The 20,929-nt window shown below is 42.6% G+C and overlaps 1 protein-coding gene across 4 annotated transcripts in view; it reads right to left on the reverse strand.

Annotated features, from left to right (window-relative positions):
* Positions 1 to 3,452: 3,452 nt before the first annotated feature.
* The window catches only part of Runx1t1 (RUNX1 partner transcriptional co-repressor 1), a 145,698-nt gene continuing 128,221 nt past the window's right edge, over positions 3,453 to 20,929 (reverse strand). For all 4 annotated transcript variants that reach the window (XM_075966940.1, XM_075966936.1, XM_075966937.1 and 1 more), the window contains 2 exons: positions 16,604 to 16,794; positions 3,453 to 6,704 (listed from right to left, as the gene is read on the reverse strand). In XM_075966940.1, coding sequence (XP_075823055.1) covers positions 6,429 to 6,704; positions 16,604 to 16,794 — 467 coding nt within the window. In that variant the 3' untranslated portion in view covers positions 3,453 to 6,428. The remainder of the gene's footprint in view (positions 6,705 to 16,603; positions 16,795 to 20,929) is intronic.

Genomic DNA, 20,929 nt, shown 5'->3' on the forward strand with positions numbered 1-20,929 from the left:
CCAGACAGACTCAGAGGAAGCAAGGTAAGAATGCCTCACTGAGTAAGGTAACTGCCACATGGCTATACATAGATAAGAATTATGGGCTAATTTAAGTTATCAGAGATAGTTAGTAATAATCCTGAACTAATAGGCAAAATAGTTTATAATTAATATAAGCCTCTGTGTGTTTCTTTGGGACTGAAACGCTGTGGGACTAGGCATGAGAGAAACCTCCATCTACAGATTTTAGTAAGAAGACAGGCATGGCCTGATGGGGAAAATACTGAAGTAAGGGAAAATATCAAGAGATTTGTGTTTTGTAGGGTGGATATGAGAGGGGAGATGGGAGATTTAAAGAGAGTACAGGGACTCAGTGTGAATAAGGCAGGGTAAAGATAAAACAGAACATCGAGATTTCAAAGCTAAACAGCCCTAGATGGCAGATCAAAATGGAGAGGTCTGACCTAGGCTACTGTTCTTAGTCTGGACTACATGCACCTGAATCTCAAAGTAATTCTAATGCCTAACTAGTGAAACCTTACATGAATCAATTAATGCAGAGCTGTGACAATCAGTATCTGTTTGTCACTAATACGTGCAGCCACGTGGTAGACACTCCCACGTTGTTGTTTATAGACTCTGTATGTCAACAATGGTCATACCTCTACTTGCCATAGTCAGAGCTTAACCTTCCTCTTGTAGTGGCTTTCTGGGGTGATTAAATCACTGCCCTCATGCTTCCTGTTCCTATATCCAACTGGCTTATTTCTGCGAAAATGGCCCCACCTTATTCCAGCAGCGGAGGTATTTACAATGAATATTTATTGAGTGCTAATTGGGTGCCTGACCTTGTATGAGGTACTGAAAAGGGTTCCAACTGCTGTTGATTTATGCAGCTCGGTGGTTTCTCCTGCTGTCCCACATCCCTATGGGGTACCGTGGCTCTCATCTTCCTTCTTTTCACCGAGGCACAGAAATCGAGTTTGTTAGTGACTTAGAGCGTGATAACTCATTCTTTCTTGCCAGTGCAGGGTAGAACTCCAGCCCTACACAGTTAGCGTCGGGAACAAAGAGGGGGCATCCCATCTTGTAGCCACTGGAAGCTCCCCCTACTCAACTGTCATGCTTGTAGGTAAAGCATAGTGACCTTAAGAGCCTCCATAGATTTCCCATCTGTGGATTTGCAAGTGTTTTAAACAAAAGCTTATGTAAATAAGAAAATTCCAGAAGCAAAGGAGAAATAACTTTGGATCTCTCTTCCTGTCTGTGTAGATGGAGAAGTTTTATGGAAAAGATATTTCCTGCTTTTGCCTGATCCAGTTTCTCTAGTGTGGTTGAGAATAGACTGACCAGGGACAAGCTTAGGCAAGTACAACTTTATTTATTCACCTTGGGATAAAGATATAAACAGCCATACAGAAAAGCACCTCTTTGATCATTTCTTCCCCCTCCCATCTGGGGAAATAGCTTAGTGTTCTTTTCATGGCAAACAGAGTTTTAATATTATCGAACATATCAATAACATCATTTAGAAAGTGGTGCTCACCCCCAGAAGCTGCTGTACTTTGTTCCCATCCTTCATCTAAGCTCAGCTATTTCCCACTTGTGCAGCATAGCCTGTTGCACACACATGTCGCAGCGCCTGTTGTCACGAGCTGTTTATAAAGGGGCTTTTCAAGGGCTCTCAGCGCTCTCTAGTCTCCATACCTTCTGGTTTCTGCTCTGCTCCACTTTGAAGAGAAAAAGAAAATATTTGTACAAACAAGGAAAGGCAATTGAGCCAGGCTGGTCTGGTATACCAAGAAAAAAAAATTAACCACAAAATAGTCAGCCTGTTCATGTTATAGGGGTATGAAATTCATCCATGTTTTACATGTTCTCCCACCGCCCTGTCAAATGAGCTGTTTCTCAATATCAGCTGGAGAAGCCAGGTCTCAGGATGGAGATGGGGACCTAGTTGGCATACAAAGGAAATGAACAGAAGGTCCTCAGCCACCCTCCCACTCACAGGCATCTATGTGACAGCTATCTAGACTCAGTCCTTACACATACAGTTCACTTAATTCCTTTAAACTAGTTTTTAGTCCATAGTCGGAATCTTCCAAGTAAATGGGAAATCCTGCTACAATATAGTATATAGAGTCCTTAAAAAAAAATGTGTTGTGAAAACTACATGAAAATCCATTGGGTTCCTAGTGTAGAAGACTGATTGGTTCTCTACATTCTAAGCTACTTTATAACCAATGCATGAGAATGAATATATATTAATATATATATATATATATATAGTTAAAGGGATAACATGGGTTTCAGAAACAAGTTAGACACTCCGTACCATGTATGACAAATGCACAGAAACAAGTGTGAACATGCTGGCAACAGATGAATAGGTCTGCCTCAGTGGATGCGCCCTGAATCTGTGCATAGCCGCAACCTGCTGAGAGCCAGAGACTCAGAAGATGGGAAATGGACCTTTCTGAAGAAGATGACCCAGACTAAGCTATCCTTTCCAATGGAGGACCTGAATATCCTTCTAGACGTGACTGCTTTGACCTCACAAACATCCTCTCATCACGCATGGATGAACCACTCATGTTAAAAACATACTCTGTAGCTGAAAAGATTCTAGGCATGCTCCATGAAGGATTGACTTCCCGGGCTAGGGTCCCTGAGCTTTAGCTTTGGCACACTGTGAAGATAAGGGAGACAGAATACAGACTTTTTTTTAAGCATTTTTATTACACAGTAAAGAATACAACAATACCTGAATCATACTTTAAAGATTCACAGGTTGACAGACCATACATTACAGTCCAACTAAGGAAAAAATAAAAAGGATAAACAAGAAACCACAGTTGAGACATAGTAGACGTCAAAGCTCAAGAGTGTGCCGACAAAAGCATGATGCCTAGCCCCGCCCCCAGTGTTAGTCTACCGTTAACTTGTGGTACATGTCTGAATTAAGTATTGCACAACAACTTTAATTTTTCACAATAATGTCGCAGAACCCAAAATAATTAAAATAAAATTACTTCAAATCTGCATTTCAACAGTCTCCAATTTTTTTTTCTGTCCCTTGAGGAATTCGGACAACATGGAGTCGCTTTCTTTCCCTAAGTATTCCAGACATAGGCATGCTTTGCATAAGTAAACCAGCCTTGAAATTTTTAAATCCCCAAGACATGCACCTACACATTAAAAAAAAAGAAATTAAGAAACAAATTAAAAAGACAGGTGGCCCTGTCACACACAGTCTCATGACAGAGAAAAAGAGAAAGAGAAAAAAGAGAGAGATCAGAGATAGAGGACGCCCTATTCCTATCAGCGACCACCATTCAATTCTATCCAATGAAGATAACTTTTTGTAATGTGTAATACCTACAAATTAATACTCTCACATAGCCTGAATATAAGTGACAAGCAAGAAAGGAAAGGAACAAAAGTCTTCTTTTCTTTCTCTTTTTTTTTTTAGGTTTATGAGGTCTGCATTGTTACCAAGAAGTGATATGGTTTGCAGCTGTATGAGCTTAGCTTTTGGTATCCTGGTTCTCTTGTGCCCATTTGGTTTGACTAGACCAGTTTCTGTTAGCTACTGGTGCAATATACATGCTGTCAGAGGTAGAGTGAAACTTTTTGCCACTGAGGAGAATGTAGCAAAACAGGAGGAGAGGAAGAGGAAGAGGGGAAGGAGGAAGAGGAATTAGAGATAGAGCTCAGAGTTAGGGATTTTTTTTTTTGTTTTCACTCAGGGTGCCCTGAATTAAAAAGGAATGAGACGTACTGTACTAATCCTTATTTTACACACTAGTGTTAAGAATAACAGTGCTGTCCCACATACATCACAGCTTCTCAAGCTCAAGACATGTGGGTATGACATACCTCATTTGTGGGATTCCTTAACCCTTCGTAGCCTAGAACATAGAATAGCTCTAAGAAAGGACTGTCCAGTGTCACAAGCAGACTAGAAAGCAGAGTGAGGTCCAAGGATTCTGGGAGCACCATGGTAAGACAGAACCCGTTCAGAGCCTCCTGTGTGCTTCTCACTTCACTTTAGCAGGTGTGCTGGCAGATGGACTTCCAACATGCAGAGAGATAGATGCATTGATTTGCTCATCAGAACTTCCTGAACTAAAAGGCCATTCAAAACAAAAAAGAACACAACACCACCTGAACAGAATTAAAACCGACTGGTATATGAAAGTACAGGGGAAATGTTATAAGAAAATCTTAAATTGGCGAGACATAAAGCAAACCCATGAGGATCACCTCTTATGCAGATAACTTAAAAGCCACTGAAAACTGTATCCAAGGGCTACATCAACCCCCCTCCCACAAGCGAATGGATTGTACTCGATTTGTAAAGAAATGCTTGGTGTGTGTGTATGTGGAGTGGTGTCTTCCCAGCCTTGTCAACTTTGGTTGTCTACACAGCCTGCAGCTCTGCCGACTCTTAAAGCACACAACCACATCCTGGGCTATTGGGTTTCAAAACTAACACGTAGTTCTGGTCTGGACCCTGGACAACGAAGGGTTAATGGATTCACACTGAACATGGCTAACCTGCTGATCATTTGGAAGGTATTTCTGGTGCTTTTCAGAAGTCCTGGTTTTGGTCCATCAGATCAGTCTTTGGCTGACTTCCCGATACTGTATAACCTGGCACCCAGCAGGGTTAAAGCTGTCCGTCTACACCTCAGCATTTGGAGCTCTGATGATTTCATTTTTTTTGTAAAATTAGAAATACTTAAACAACCTTACAGCAATATGCATGCACTGTCCTTTTTTTTTAAAAAGTAGGATATCTTGTTATTTTATTTTTTTTAAAAAAGTCCCTAATAATTTTTTTTAAAAAAAATAAAGAAAAAAAGGAAAGAAAAATTCCACTACTACTCTATGCTACAGCTAAAACTGGTGAAATGGCTCTAGCATATTTAAAAAGTTTTGTTTGAAAAAAAAAAGAGCATGCCCAGGGAGTCATCGTGACAGTGCAGAATACATTTATGTACACCCCTCTTACAAAACACCCATATGCTAGCATTCCATGAAGCATGCTGGTTTCCGGAAAAAACCCTATAAGAGAGTGAGTTAGCAGCTCCAAAAGATAGCTTCTTCTTTTCTTTTCTTGAGGACAACCAAAAAAGGTTTTTTTTTTCCTTTTCTTTTTTTTTTAACTACTAGAGAAATATCACTAATACATACAGATATAAAAGCAGCATAGAAAGATACAGGTTTCTCACCAACTAGGAATAAGGAGACTAAATGTGGGCATATGGATAAACTACAACGCATCCTCACATTTGGCCAACACATTTACAAGAAGAACACCATTGGGAACCTCACAGGACAGAAGTGTTTAACACCAAGAGAACTATTAGATTTTAATTAAAAACCAAACAGGGTGGGGTTGAAAAATTTTGGAAAGGGGGCTGGAGCTGGAGCCACCATCTTTTTTTTTTTTAAAACTAGTTTTCAATATAAAATGAATGAGCTGGAATAGACCCAATGTCTTACTCTGTGGAACCTTGCAAAAGTGAAGAAATGTTGAAGGGTTATTTAGGGCAGCTGGCTGAGCTGGAAGCTGCCAGAACGCTAATTAACTGCAGGCTGTCTCTTAAGAGTGTGTGTGTGTGTGTGTGTGTGTGTGTGTGTGTGTGCGCGCGCGCGCGTGTGTGTGTGTGTGTGTGTGTGTGAGTGAGTGTGTGTGTGCATGTGTGTGTAAAGGAGCCTTTGTATTATGGCATTTTTTTTCTTGCTGCTGTGGTCATACATCCCACTGGAAATCATCTTTCATTTTTCATTCTGTTGACCTGGATATTATTATTTCGCTTCAGAAACAGGAAAAAAAACCCCGAACATCTGTGTCTCCTTCCAATCTGCTGCACATCTGCGCGTTTGTAGCGGGTCTTCAAAGTTCAGTTAGCAACCCACAGACGCCATTCATCTTCTTGTTAAAATGTCTAGTGCTGTATCCAAAGCTCGTGCCCTTGAGGGATCGCCTCTTTTTTTTTTCTTTCCATTATTATATATAAAGAACACTGTGACTTTTAATATTAGCATTTTTGCTTTCAACAGCAATGAACAATCTCTTGGTTTGCTGCTTGGTAAAGCATTGGTTAATGAGGTCATCTAGTTTAAAATCCCAGCTACTTGGAAATAACAGGGAGGAGGTCAAATCTAGCATTTCACGTTATATTCTTTCCTTTTCTCAGTTCTCTAAAAAGATATCTTTGTTATCCACAGTAAGTCATTACGACCCGTTACTGGCCCTCTGTGTTTTCTACCACCTCAAAAGATACAGTTAGGTTCTCTCTTGTTGAAAGTACTGAAATAAGATAGATAGTTCATCTATAAACAAACAAACAGAAAAACGGCTTTGAGCATCTGAGGATGAGGAATTGCTTTTGTGTTGGTTGCGGTGTCTTTCCTCTGACAGTCCGAGCTTAGGTCTAGCGAGGCGTTGTCTCTATGGTGGAGGGTGTTCCCGGGGTGGTCGACCGGGGCGTGGCTGCTGGTGGTGTGTCCATTGGGCTCCCAGCCCCACTGCTGGGTGTGACTGAGGAGCTGACTGCAGGTGTGTCTCCCTGCTGTGGGGCCTGCAGGGTCTGTCCACAGATGTGGTGATGCTTCTCCCAGTCTTTATGCTGGCAAAAGGAGCCACAGTACCGGGCGGTGTTACAGCCACTGCAGGTCTCGCTTGCTTTCCGGCCACAGTTCCAGCAACTCTAAAGAAGGAGGAGAGACACCAGGTGAACGTTTCATGGGTGGGAAAATCTAGTAAACCTGGGAGCTGTTCCTACAGCTTCAAGAACTACAGACACAAAATGGACAATTCTGAAGGCTTCAGCGCGGGTGTAACCTCCCCTGGGCTGAACTTCCAATTGCACCACAGCGCAACCCTCTCCTTCCTCTCCAGCCTGCTTCCTTCTCCTGGCCTGTACTCTGGCATCCTGAAGCTTGAAGCTGAGAGGAGGAGGCGTGGGCAGCAGTGTTGGCCAGTGCTCTGTTCCTCAACAAGGGGCCACAGCTCCAGGCAAGCCACATTCATAGGAAGGCACTGGGTCAAAAAGCCCTACCCCTGGCCGCTGTGGGCTGTTCTGGATAGGATATCTGGTTCCTTTGGCTGATGTCCCAGCCCCTGCAGCTGCTCTGGATGGGCTAGCTGGTTCCTACCAGGGCTTTACCTGATGGCCACTCATTGTTTTGTTCACGTTACTGCTAGCTCTCCATTCTATCAGGAGAGACCCCGTCACGCTCCCGACTCAGTCTTCACTGCTAGCACACAGACTACACGTCAAACTCTCCTAGCTCTTCTTCATGTGTGCTGCCCTGGTCACCCAGGTGGTCGCGTGTTAACCTGCACTTCCAGGCTAGGGGAAACATTTCCAGTATCCCCTACAGAGGTACTGAATTTTCTCAATTCAGACTCAGTTGTCTCAATTTTCTGTCAGCAATGGCTACGGCATTGACAAAAATGGCTGAGGACCCATCGTTTACCAGAAAAACGCCTTCTTCCTGGATTTGGCTATTTCCATATGTAGTAAATTATCCAAGCTATACTAATTCTAACCTCCACTTCCCAACTTTTGTTCTTCTCACACCAATTCTGGAATGGCTAGGTACAAGTCCAGTACTCTGGGGAAAGGCTTTCTCCTCCTGGATACTAACAGGAACCACAAAGCAACTAGAGGACCACAATACTGTACTTATTGAACATGAGATGAAGGGTTCTGTTCCCTGTTCCATCCCAGCCTGGACAGGATATGGCAGAGCAGTAGTGGGCTCTCTGGAGAGTTAGCTCTTTCCACAGAATCCATTCAGTAACCCTAACAACCAAACACAAGGTTAATCTTAGAATACCACTCTTTACCTCAGTAAATGGAAGGGAATCATCTCTGAAACCAATCTATGATAAATGCTTCTTAGCCTTACAGGGATGAGATGGTCAAAAAAAAAAAAAAGAAAAGAAAAAAAAGAAAAGAAAAGAAAAAGAAAAAAAGGAGAAACAAAACAAAAAACAAAAACTTGTGAAATGAACACATGAGTTGATGCCTAATTTAGTCTTGAAAAGTAAGAAATCCTAAGGCTGGGTGAATAACAATTCTACTTGGATACAGCGTTTCCCAGCTGGCAGAGCTTCCCTGTGACTCAGGGAAGTTAGAGGAAACTGCATCGAGAGGAGGAAAAACCAGCTGCCAGCTTTAGGTGGCAAGACAGAGAAACACAGAAATGAGGTGACCTCTGAGATTTACATGCTAAGACAAACACCTCATGAATCAGACAGAGCACAGACGTCCGAGAGACTGAAGGCCACCCGTGTGGGGTCAAGCTAATGGAAGCAAGGGCAAAGGGGTGGGGACCAACTGTGACAATTCTCTCAGAGATGCTTCCAGCAGGAGGGACATTACCTGAGAAAGCCATACCGAAATGTTCATCTCGTGAGTAAAACATGTTTCTAGCTCCTGGGGAAGACTAACTCCACTGTGAAGTGCTCTGTCAGGTGGCCATAGTATTACACCACTGAGTTTCCTATGCCCTGGTTCTGTTTTGCAGTGCCCGGGATGAAACCAGGGTCTTCCACACACTAACCAAGTGCTCTCGCACTCAGCTACATCCTCAGCTTTTGTCAATGGTTTTGATTAGTTTCTGGCAAAACTTTTTTTTTTTTGTTCTGATATAGGGTTTCTCTGTAGCCTTGGAGCCTATAACCTGTCCTGGAACTAGCTCTTGTACACTAGGCTGCCCTTGAACTCACAGAGATCTGCCTGCCTCTGCCTCTTGAGTGCTGGGTTAATAAAGGCATGGGCCACCAATACCCAGCTGCAAAACGGATTTTTAGCAATAATCTAATAATACAACCAGTTGACAGTTGTGATTACATCGCAATTAAATCACATTTTAAAGTAATTACCGAAATACTGCATGGTTCCTCCGTGTGTTCTCTGTATTTATGGGGCTCATTATGTTGGGGGTATGTCTAGAGATGACTCATGAGCCTATGAAAAACACTGGAATGTAAAAAAAAAAAAAGCTGGAATGTCAGACTATTTCCCTGACAAGCAAAGCTTTATTCCACTGTGCAGAATATATAGGGATTTTCAGGAATTACATTAACTGCTAACAAGGGGATCCTGGAGACTCTCAAGGGTCAGAGGCTAGGAATTTCAAGAACTCTGGTTCCAAGCCTACAGAAAAGACTAAGGAGATGGCTCAGTGGATAAAAGTGTGCTCTGTGTAAGTCTGATGACCTGAGTTCCATCCAGGAACACGTGAACAGATAGATGTTGTGGTGTGGCCAGACATTCAAGTGCTGGCTACCCGGAAGGATGCACCACAGCCCCAGAAATGAGAGGGACTCTACTTCAATGTGGTGGAAGATGAGACCCCACTCCTGAGTGCTGTTCTCTGATCTACAACACACACAAACACTCACACAAACACACACACATACACACGTTGGAAAAAGTTCTGCTCTGTGTCTGAAATCCTTACCCCTTCAGAAATTCCAGTACTAGGGGGAAAAATCACAAACCATAATCTATAATCTCAATCTACTAACTTAGTTGATAGGGGACTATCGCTAGTAAAGCAAGTCTGCAAGGAACAGTCAGTACCTACAACTTAACTTCTTTTTCTAGTTCAATTAAATGAAGATGAAATGTCTCCAGGAGCCAGGTGTGATAGGTCACTCCTCTTCACTCCATCACATAGGAGGCTGAGGGACTCGTGGGCTATTTTAATGGGATCTCAAAGAGCCATTCTCCAAAGAACACAAAAAGAAAAGAAAGTCTCAAAACAGGCACAAACTCTGACCATGGCCACAAGAGGAAGCCTTTCTCTCCCAAGCTGAACTTCGCTGCAGTGCGTGGATGATTTTTCTATGAAATTGTCAATAAATGTGGGCCCGGCCCAGCTTGCGAAGCTCGAGGGGCCACGCTCTGTGCTCGGAGTGAAGTTTACTTCTGTGGGGTTTAGCTTTCAGGAGATTGCCAGCTGGGTCCTGGAACCCACTCATCAAATAAGCGATATTCCTAAATTACATCAGAAAATCCCAATTAGGGAACAGAGACCCAAATCCAAAACAACATTTTAAGGAAATTAAACATCTAATCTGAGTCAAGTGGTGTCTTTAGGAAATACCCTGGTGTGAGTCCTATCGTGTTTTGGCAGAGGCACATTTTGGCAGGCTCCAGGGTGGTAACTGCCCAGTGCTCAACGGCTCCCTCAGATTGAAATCAGATGTACGCAACATTCTCAATTTAAACTGATTAAACACACAGACTAAACCAGGTAATTACAAATGCATGTGCCGGGGAGGGAACAAGGAGACAGAATGGGGACTTCTTTATTTTTTAAAGTGTTTGCAAAGATGGGAACAATTTTACAAATATAAAAAAAAAGCCATGGAATTGAGCCAAATGCAGAAACAGATGTTTCGGATAGTGGAGCTGCTGAGAGCCGAGGCCTCTTGCCGAAGTCCTTCCTGGTTCTGGTCCAAGAACTGAGGGCCCTGAGCAGTTTCTCTCCAGCTCCACTCTAAAGTCCTTTCTTCCCATTCAGAGGAGCAACAAAGAGCAGCTGAATGATCTTTCAGGATTAAAATTTTTAAAAACTTGCATATTTTATTGCCCTTCACACTGCATTCCAATGAGTATATAGGAAAATTTAATGCATGCGCGAGTAAAAAAATAAAGAAGAAAGGAGGAGAGAGAGAGAGAGAGAGAGAGAGAGAGAGAGAGAGAGAAGAAAGAAAAAGAAAAGAAAAACACCCACGTGGACACTTTACAACCCCACCAGAAACCTTAAAAGGCCATTTCTATCATTTCTCTTGGATAACCATACTCAATTTCCTGTCTGCGTCTATGCCTAGGCAGCTGATGCCTGACCAGCAGTTCCGACCATGAACCTCTCATCTGGAAATGGAGGAAGCATGTGTGGTAGCTTGGCTGAGAGATATTTCCCATATCCTGGGGCATCTGAACCTTCAGCCCCCATTGGTGGTGCTGTGTGGGGAGGTTTAGGAGGTGTGGTCTTGCTGAGGAAGTATGGCACTGGTGGGGGAGTGGGAGGAGCTTACTCTACTCCCAGTTGACTTCCTCTGCTTCGTGCCTGCCGTTGAGGATGTGTGCTCTCAGCTTCCTGGTCACAAGCCGTGCCTGCCACCATGATAGACTCTTATCCCTCTGAAACCATAAGCTAAAATAATTGCTTTTGACCATGCCAAGTTGCCCTGGGATACAGGTGAAGAATCAAGGCTGGATATAAAGTTCCTCTTTGCAGAATACATTAAACACACTGTTATATACAGATATATAGCAAGGATAGATGGAAGATTCTGGATGCCAGAACTTTATAGCAAAGATCCTATACTTTTTTTCTATCAGAAATTCCCTTTGTCCCTTGGGGCAGGAGAGCTAGTTCCTTTATCTTGTTATTTAGATATACAGAGAATAATCTGACTGTCCTAGCAGCAAAATGCATCCTTCTAGTCTTCACTGTTGAAAACTCTTTTTCTGAGAGACAAAGGCTTTCTGCCCAATGACTGTCTTTTTCACTAGGTCTTATCTGTAACTGGTGCTCAAGACACTGAAATAAAATCATTCTAACTACAATCCACAAAAGCAAATGCTCCTCTTCTGATTCTATAAAAACAAAACTTTACCAAGCAAGCTGCTGACCTGAACCCACAAGGAGATCACATGTTAGACTCCACATTGCATTTGACCTTTAAAAGCCATGCTCAGGGGTATTTTGCAGTCCAGGATCCCGAGGCCTTAAAAGTTTTTTCACTTTTGCATTAAAAGATTTCTTCCAAGTTACAAAGAAAAGAAACTACATAGCCAAGGTGTAAGACCTCCCTAATCCCCAGCTGGCATTTAGACTGTCAATCAAACACTCTTTGCAAAATGCTCCCCTTTGCCCATGTAAGACCTTTTCTTAGGTCCCACTGTGGCACCACTGGTTAGAAGAGAGTATTGTTCCCTACAGTGGAGCAGGCTGGATCATGAGCCAGCGAAGACAAGATATCATGGTAGGTAACCCAAACGGCACAGGCTTCAGAGTCAGGGCAGCCTGTGTTTCATTTTCAGTACCACTGTCGAGTGGTACTAAAGCCACAGGCAAATGGCTTTAGCTCTTGGAGCAAATACAGGAACTGCAGTGTGGCCCATAGTCATGGCAGTGATGAGCACAGAGCCTGAGGGTCTGTGCGCACAGCAAGGGTTCACCCTACCTTTTAGCACTGGCTGCAATGAAGATGGGGGTTTAGTTCCTGCTCTGGATGCAGTGCCTCTGCACTACTAGAATCTGAAAGCTTGCACATCCTCCACATTAACTGCCTTTGCCCACAGGCATTGAGAGCTACAGGGAGAGAGCCTCCTTAGTGCCTGGCAGCCTTTCCTCCATCCACCTCAGACTCTCGCTTGCTGAAATCGCTGCTGATTTTAGTTTCCAAGATGCTTCTGTTTCTTCTACTGTAATTTCCTCATTATTCCCTTGGGGTGTTTGAAAGCAGGGACTGGCATGAATAACTGTCCTGTTTTTTCCCAATCTAGTGTCCACAGTCAGCCACAAACCAATGACTCCAACCTGCTGCCAGAGCTCCCACTGCCTTCCCAGGCAATACTCCCCGACTGTGGAGTTCCTGGGTTGCCTTGTCCAGCACGGATCTCATGATTTTGTTTTATTTGATTTATATTTTATTTTGTCATTTGTTTTAAAAAAAGACTTTTGGGTTCTGCTCTTAGGTTCTTCTAGTTACATGAACAGTTGATTATGCAGCCAGGTGAGCATGGTGTTAACGTGTGGTTGCAATGTAATTTATTATCCTAACAAGCACATTTGAGTAGTGTGGGATGCTCTAAAGTACCTGAGCATGGCAGCTTCATACTATGCATGCATGTTCTCAACTAACACCCTGTTCAACAGTGGAGAATCCTAATTTTAACACTGGACAAAGTGAACCTCATAAGCTTCTATTCTTTTTATTTATTTCCAGTGTAAAGACTTGTCTATCCAGCTAGACTTAATAATTCACTATAGCTTTTAAAATGTGTTAACTAGTATTGTTTATATGCACAGCACAAAATACCCAAGCATAGGCTACCTGTTCTATTGTTTCCCCGAACACCATGGATAGATCAAATCTAGTACATATTTTTGTTTTGTCTTTTTTCTCTTTGTTATTATTGTTTTTCAAACATAGCATCTTGTAGCTCATGCTGGCTCCAAACTTACTACTTAGTAAAGGATGACCTTGAACTTCCTGCCTCTAATTCTAGAGTGCTGAGATTAATGCAAGCATCATCAGTCTGGGTTTGATGAGTTGCTAAAGATCAAACTCAGGGCTCCGTGCCCCATAGGTAAGAGCTACTTGCCCAGTCCTTCAGCAAGGTTTTAAATGTGGTTCATATCTGGTCTTCTGATGTATGAAGAGGACCCCGTGTGAAAATTCATCTCCTGAGTTTCAGCCAGCCTATCTAAGATTACCCCTCATCTCCAACCCCCACCACCACTACAACCATCTTCCTTATCTTGACCCCAAACAGAGACAGCCCCTCCTTTTATTTATTTATTTTTTTATTGAGAAAAGGAAGAAAAAAAAACAAGTTTCCACCTCCTCCCAGCCTCCCATTTCCCTCCCCCTCCTCCCACCCTTTTCCCCCTCCTTCCACCCTTCTCCCCCTCCTCCCACTCCTCTCCCCCTCCCTCTCCAGTCCAAAGAGCAGTCAGGGTTCCCTGCCCTGAGGTAAGTCCTAGGTCCTCCCCCCTCCGTCCATATCTAGGAAGGTGAACATCCAAACTGGCTAGGCTCCCACAAAGCCAGCACATTGCGTAGGATCAAAACCCCGTGCCATTGTCCTTGGCTTCTCATCAGCCCTCATTATTCGCCATGTTCAGAGAGTCCAGTTTTAACCCATGGTTTTTTAGTCACAGTCCAGCTGGCCTTGGTGAGCTCCCAGTAGTAGATCAGCTCCACTGTCTCAGTGGGTGGGTGCAGCCCTCGTGGTCCCGACTTCTTTGCTCATGTTCTCCTTGCCTCATCTCAGCCTGAGTGTCCCCTCTAAGAACTCACCAGCCATGTCATCTTGTATAAACTGCCCCCCCCCCCACCTTGCTGTTTCTTCCCTGCAGGGACATTACTATGGCCTAAGGAAAGAGCAGCAGCCATAACGGTCAGTCTACCTGATTATCCTTCCACAACAGAAGCTTTCATCTTTGAGGTTCACCATAATTCAAATACTTAGCTCTCTTGGTGAATTGCAGTCAACGTGAAAAGAAGACTGTGGGACTTTCAGGGCCAGCACTATCCCTAATACATAAAAAGCTCAATAATTTAATATAAAAATAAATAAATAAGACAAGTGGTGGTGGTGCACGCCTTTAATCCCAGCACTCAGGAGGCAGAGGCAGGCAGATCTCTGGGAGTTCGAGGCCAGCCTGGTCTACAAGAACTAGTTCCGGGACGGGCACCAAAGCTACAGAGAAACCCTGTCTCGAAAAACCAAAAAAAAAAAAAAAAAGGCAAATAAATAACAAAAGAATAAATAAATAAATGGGGAGCGTTAAGGTGTGCATGTTTGTGCTACTTCCTTTTAGAGTCAAACGAAGAAGGCCTATTAATTTGTAAGATTTAAAAAAAATCAACAACTGTTAAACTTAATGATAATATATATTTTTTCAACCAGCTTCTACCATAACCAGACTTCTTATTTTTATTTTTAAAACATCATAAATTGTCTAAAACTCAATGTTACTTGCACCTTATTTGTAGTCAAATGGTTAATGTTCAAGAAAATTCAAAGCATCAGAAATAGGTGAGAATTATGAGTTGTAAGGAATCTGTTGTGAGATAGGCTGGACCTCACATTTCCGGCAGATTCCCTATTTAATGGGCCAATCAACATGAGAACCAGACTGGGCATGTCCTAGCCTGAGGAAACCAGAGCCCTTTAGGTTGTTGGGAGGAATCCTGGGAAGGACTAGACCTGAACTTCTAGGTCCATTTAATACACTGGGTTTATAATGCCAAGACCACTGTCACCATCATATTTTTTCCACATGGTTTTATAGGAAAGACACAACATGTAGAGAAACTGAAAGAATCTCACACGCGACTGCCTGGCTGGAAGCATATGAACTCATTTCCTTCCTATGCAACCCTCGACAAACACTCTAAAAAGGCACATCAGGCCTAAAATGCTTGTGTGAAAACAAAATGCATACAGGATGATAAGTGTTCCTCATGACATCACCAACTTGCACAAACCTTCAGTAGACATTCATAAACTTTCAAAAAAAACCCCACAGAAACAAAACAAAGTCCTTATTATTCTTAATGTCGTGATGCCAGGAAGGCTGAATTTCTGTCTAGTTTAATACAACAATGGAAAAGCCAGCCTATAAAGGAAGATAAACTTCCCTCTGCCCCTCTCTTCCTGAGAAACTTCCAAATGTTGGAAATCAATTCCTTTTGTCCCCCTGTTATTCATCTGCTACATATTAAATAAAAACTCTGGGCACTGAGTGATTCCCGCAGGTTCTTTCATCTGTAGAAAAGCCTGCTACAAATTAAATCCTTACCCTCCCTCCCAAAGTATAGACATGTATTGTCGTGGGGCATTGACTTATCAGCCCGTGCCTCCGCTAGCTCAGCTTTGTGAGACGAGCTAATGGCAGCCTTTTATCTGGAGTTATTTCGGAGTTGAAGATTGTGTGCTATATTAATTAATGTGGAACAATTCTATGCTGTTGAGATTCTATGGGCTATATGTTTTAAAACATTCTGCCACATTTTAGCTGTTTACTTACCAGTTCCTTGGGTCATTAGGCCCTGAGTGAGTGCATGTGCGTGGCTGTGGATATGTAGAAATAACTATACTGGAATAACACTCAATAATATGACACAGAAAGCGATGTCATGGCAGGAGTGCACAATGGTTAATGATAGATTGCAGGAAAGCAAAGATCATACTTCAGATCTTTTAGAAATAGTTAAATCATGCACACATTACTTTAGCATTGGGCTTTAGGATTTATTATCAAAGTAATTTTAATTAAGTACAACTTTGGAGAAGATATGTATTTCACATGAGGAGCTGGGGAGACAGCTCAGTTAGTAAAGTACTTTCCCCACAAGTAAGGACCCGAGCTTGAACCCCCAGAACCCATGTAAACCCTGTTCAGGGCAGTGCACACGCTTATAATCACAGCACCTCACTGTGCAGATTGGGCATGGAGTGGGAGACTCCCCCTTACAAGTCCATAAACTGAAATCTGTGCAGATGCAAATAAAGAGACCCTGCATAAAACAAGGAAGCAGGAAGAGACTAGCAGCTAAGGTTATTTTCTGACTGGAGTTTATTTGCCATGGCGTGCGCTGTGTGCACGTGTGCACACACACATCCACATCCACAGTTACACACGCATCAAACACACAGATCAAAAGAAAACTTCCTCAGTGTTTTCTTTACCAAATACATCACAACACCGTGGTCTGAGAACTTTTCTTCCAACTGGTTAATGAGTAAATAAGCTTACATCTGCCTTAGGTCAGCCCATCAATGCCTAGATTTTCCCCGTGATCTGTCCAATCCTTGGTAGGGGCGCCCCAGAAAGGCCTTACCTCGCTGGAGTCTTCCTGCTGGTTGATGACCGCCAGAGCATCCTCCGCTGCTTGCCGCTTGGCCTCAGCCACCGTACGTTCCATCTTGGCCCGCTCTGTGGTAATCATGTCGTGCGCTTTCCTCTCTGCCTCAGACACAGCCTTCTGCAGCTCTGTCATTGCCTGTCGCTTCACCTCGTTCACAGCCTCCTCTGTGATGTAAGGCCAGACCAAAGGACAGAACATCCCTGGGTTAGCCCAGCACTAGAGACAGCCATCCCTTCTTAACAGAATTTCACAGAACAGACCTAGCTCTCGTCCACAAGCCGGGACAGTTCTGTCCGTCTAAAGATCAATCCAAACACTTAAACTCATTTAGGAAATCAAAAGTGAGAATTTTTCTTTGGCATGGCCTTCTCGGCAATATTTTTAATGCATACACCTTTCCTTAACTTTTCTCACACCATAGTGCTTCCAGAGATGATTCTAGAGCCTGTAGAGGGGCAAGAATGTCCACACGGAACTTGTAAAGATTAACCAGATACACAAGGAACCAGTTTTCTAGACTGACATCATGGTGAATGCCTGTAATGACAATATTCAGGACTTCAAGACCAGTCTGGGCTACAGGGTAGGATCCAGCCTGGGCTAAAGGGCAGGGTGGCACAGTTTTCCTTTTCTTGTCCTTTCTTGAATAATGCAGATATGTGCTTCTACAGAGTAAATGATCCAGATTTTTACAAAGAACCTTGTCATTTCTCAGTTTTAGGCTGCTCTCTGTCTACTTCAAATATATCCAGTAGTTTGGGACAACTGTTGCATTGGACAAACAAAACCGAGTCACACCACAAGCCACACAGCCGGGCCTGACAGCAAACCTACAAGGTGTCCAATTATCTGTTTGGCTGCAGTCAAGATGCAAAGAGTCAACCACTGTAAGGCAGAAGATTGACACCTAAAACAAGTACTTCCCACTTTTAAAATATTAACTGTTCTAATTAACAAGGTAAAAATACCCTCCTCCTGAATTAGTTTATCTAATTTTCATCTTTATTCAACGCAAAATGACAATGATTAATTGAAAATTTAATAAGCAGTAATTATTAACTTGGCAAACCTACTACCAATTAACACTCTATTAAAACTAATTATGACATGTTTCATTCAAGTGTTTGCACTTAATTGTTTCACCCACTTAAAAAGCACCTTAATTAAATGTTGTTTAATTAAAAATATACATTCCCAATAAAAATGTTTTACTGTAGATTGGGAGTGTAGGAGCTGCAAGTCCTCTCAGGGTTCTTCAAGCCTTGCAGTTGGTTCTACAGTGCGTGACCTACAGGCCATCAGAAGGCCCCTCCTGCCATTAACTAACAGGTCTTCTTCAGCCTCAGCTGCTCAGTGCCATCCTTCCGAAAGGACTTTTCCTTAAATTACTTGTCTGGCTAAGTTTCATACACTCTACTCAAAAAGAAAGATCCAGAGAGAAAATATTAACTAAGCCATGCTAATCCTCTGTTAGCTCCTGCAAGGTAAGCCCTGGAAATCTGGATAAAATCAAAGCATTGTACACAGCTCATGGCCCCTTCTTTACCAAGAGGCAAAAGCTGCCTTGATTAGCCTATCATAACTGACTCAGGGCTCCGGGGAAGTGCTGCCCTTCGAACTATACAGCCAGGGTCTAATTTAGTTTGAATATTCAAGGTGAATTAAAATTCTATCTAAGTTGTAATACAGGACAATAATTTTTGCTTAGGATCAAAGCTGTAGCTTGACTAATTGTATATGCAAATAAGGCAATTTATATTTAAATTATGCATTCCTATTCTAATCCCACAGGCATGTACAGATCAGCAAAGAGAATTGGTAGGACATTTGCAAGGTGCTTGAATATTTATTACCAACTGCAAGCATTCTCTGATCCTTTGAAAAGAAATATACTGAAGAAAAACATTCACTCACAATTTTGGAACTACTTTTATGTTTGATTTTTTTTCCCCTCCAGTTTTATAAGGATCCGGTGTAACTTTTGACTTCTTTTGTTATCTTGCAGGGAAAAATACAACTTTTAGAGAAAGTGGATGTGGCCTTCAACGTTTGTTAGGATTTGTAATTTTTTTTAAATAATATGAATTAAATGTCGTTAAGCTATCATTGGAGCAATATACAGAATTTACATAGGGTCTCCCCCCTCTGTGTATGTGTGTGTGTGTGTGTGTGTGTGTGTATCCAGAGGGAAAGGCAAAGTGGGAGAGGGAGAATGAAGACAATATACACAAATGTCATAAAATGAGGAGTGGATAAAAGCAGAAAGAAATTGTGATTACTTTTTTTGGAAATATTTTATGAAAATTTAAATCATTTCAAACTAAAATGACATCAAAACTGGAAAAGATTTGAAAGTATTTGCTTTTGTAACTACAGTGTCCTGTCGGGACAATGCATTGCTAGTACCACACAGTAGCTTGAGCGCTATCTAACTCTGCTTAAGTCAGCTTTGGCCATGAAAATAATACTTAGCACTTCTGTGGCAAAGGCACACTTACAAGTTGCTCTTAAAAAACAGGAAGGCAGGTTTGTTTACTGGTTTAGGGCTTTTGCTGTTGTTGTGTGTTTCTTCGTTTGGTTTGGTCTTGTGAGACAGGGTCTCATCCTGTAGCATAGGGTGGCTCCGTCTTGCCTCTCCCTGACAGTTTTCCCATCACTGGGATTACAGGTGTGAACTATTATGCCTGGGTCTGGCTTTTGTTCCTCTGCTGACAGAGGTACATTTTAGAGTCTTTCCACACTCTAAGAAGCTGAGCGTAGATGGCCCGTTTTACCTTTGGTGTTCTCAGATATTGGACAGTTTGACACACACTGGCAACTCTGAACCCTTGACCTGCCCTGGGAACTCTACACCTGCTTTTGAAGAAGTCTGTCCAGGAGAATATTACAAACACTTCAATCTGCCATCCACACCTTAAGTTTTAACATCCATCTATAGAAAGGTAGTCCGCACTGTTCTGGCGTGGTTGGTGGTGGCAAAATGAGAAGAGGAAGGGCACCTGCACCACAACGGAACGATGTCTTAGAATGAAGACAGAGTAGAGATGAACGATACATGGAGAAGTAATCTACACTCTCCCTGCAAAGTTCGCTCCCTCTTCTGCATTGCACAGGAACAACAGAAATACCTTTTTCTCCACTTCTCAGCCCCGTGAACCTAAACTACATCAAGACTGGGTGGAGAGATACAAAAGCGACTGAAGAAACAGTCATGATGGAATTAGTAGACTCCCACATATGAAGTAAGAAAACCGAAGGAGAAGAAAGAGCACAACTTGGATGAACTGCAAAATGCAAACCGCACTACTGAATCGGCCTGCAACTGCTTGCTCAGCCTTCCTCTACACCTTGCTATTCGTGCTGGCTTTCTAGAAAGGGTGGTGGATTCAGGAAAAATCTGCTCCTGCTTGTCAGCGACACAGTGAAAATGAGCAGGCAGCGCAGAAGAAATCTGGATTACACAAGCCCTCACAGTCAATTTTCTGTAGGAACTATCGAGAATTTAACCTAAATACAGGTAACCACGGGGAACAGAGAAAGACATTTTTCATCCTTTCCTGTCCATAATGACAATTCTCTGTACCTCTAATTGGAATACCAGGCCTTGGAAGCTGAAAGGGGGCTTGAAAAGTGAAAAGAAAAAGAAAGGCAAGACACAGCGACTTCTTGGGGTTGGATGGCACTTCAGTCACTTCAGTTAGTAACAATTTGGGAGAATACTGAGACCGTTAGCACAACTGGGTCCAAGCTAGGAAGAAGGAAAGCTGCATTCGCAATTCATCTGCTTTGTAGACAGGCCCTGGGGAGAGCCTCCTAGCTCTTCCTCTCAGCTTTGAAACTTAAAAATTCTATCAGATTTGGGAAGGTTACTATCACTCTTAGATAAAATACGTGGCTAAAGTGCATGTGATCACATATTCAGCAGGTGATAAAGGATTCCAAATAACTGAATTCAGTCAAAACCTAAACAGAAACCTTCTGCAGAAAAACAGGAATAAGAATAACAGAGACTCTCTGAGACTCAGCACGCCAGTTCTGCGCCCCTGTGATGGGTGGCTGGAACTGGCCATGGTCCTTCTCAGTTTTGTACCACCAAGAGAAGCTGTCTTACCCGCTGAAATTTAAGCAGCTCAAAGCCACAGCCATCACCTGTGACCTGTGACTTCCTCAGCTCATGAGCCAGACTTCTCTTTTATCTTCTGGGTTTTTTTTTTTTTTTTTTTTTACAGGTTTCAGGTTTAGCTGGTGCTCCACAGAGAGTCTGCCAGCTCTGAACTTTAAGCCCAATACCAAGTCAGG

Source organism: Microtus pennsylvanicus, chromosome 3, assembly GCF_037038515.1.
Source record: "Microtus pennsylvanicus isolate mMicPen1 chromosome 3, mMicPen1.hap1, whole genome shotgun sequence".
Taxonomy (NCBI): Eukaryota; Metazoa; Chordata; class Mammalia; order Rodentia; family Cricetidae; genus Microtus; species Microtus pennsylvanicus.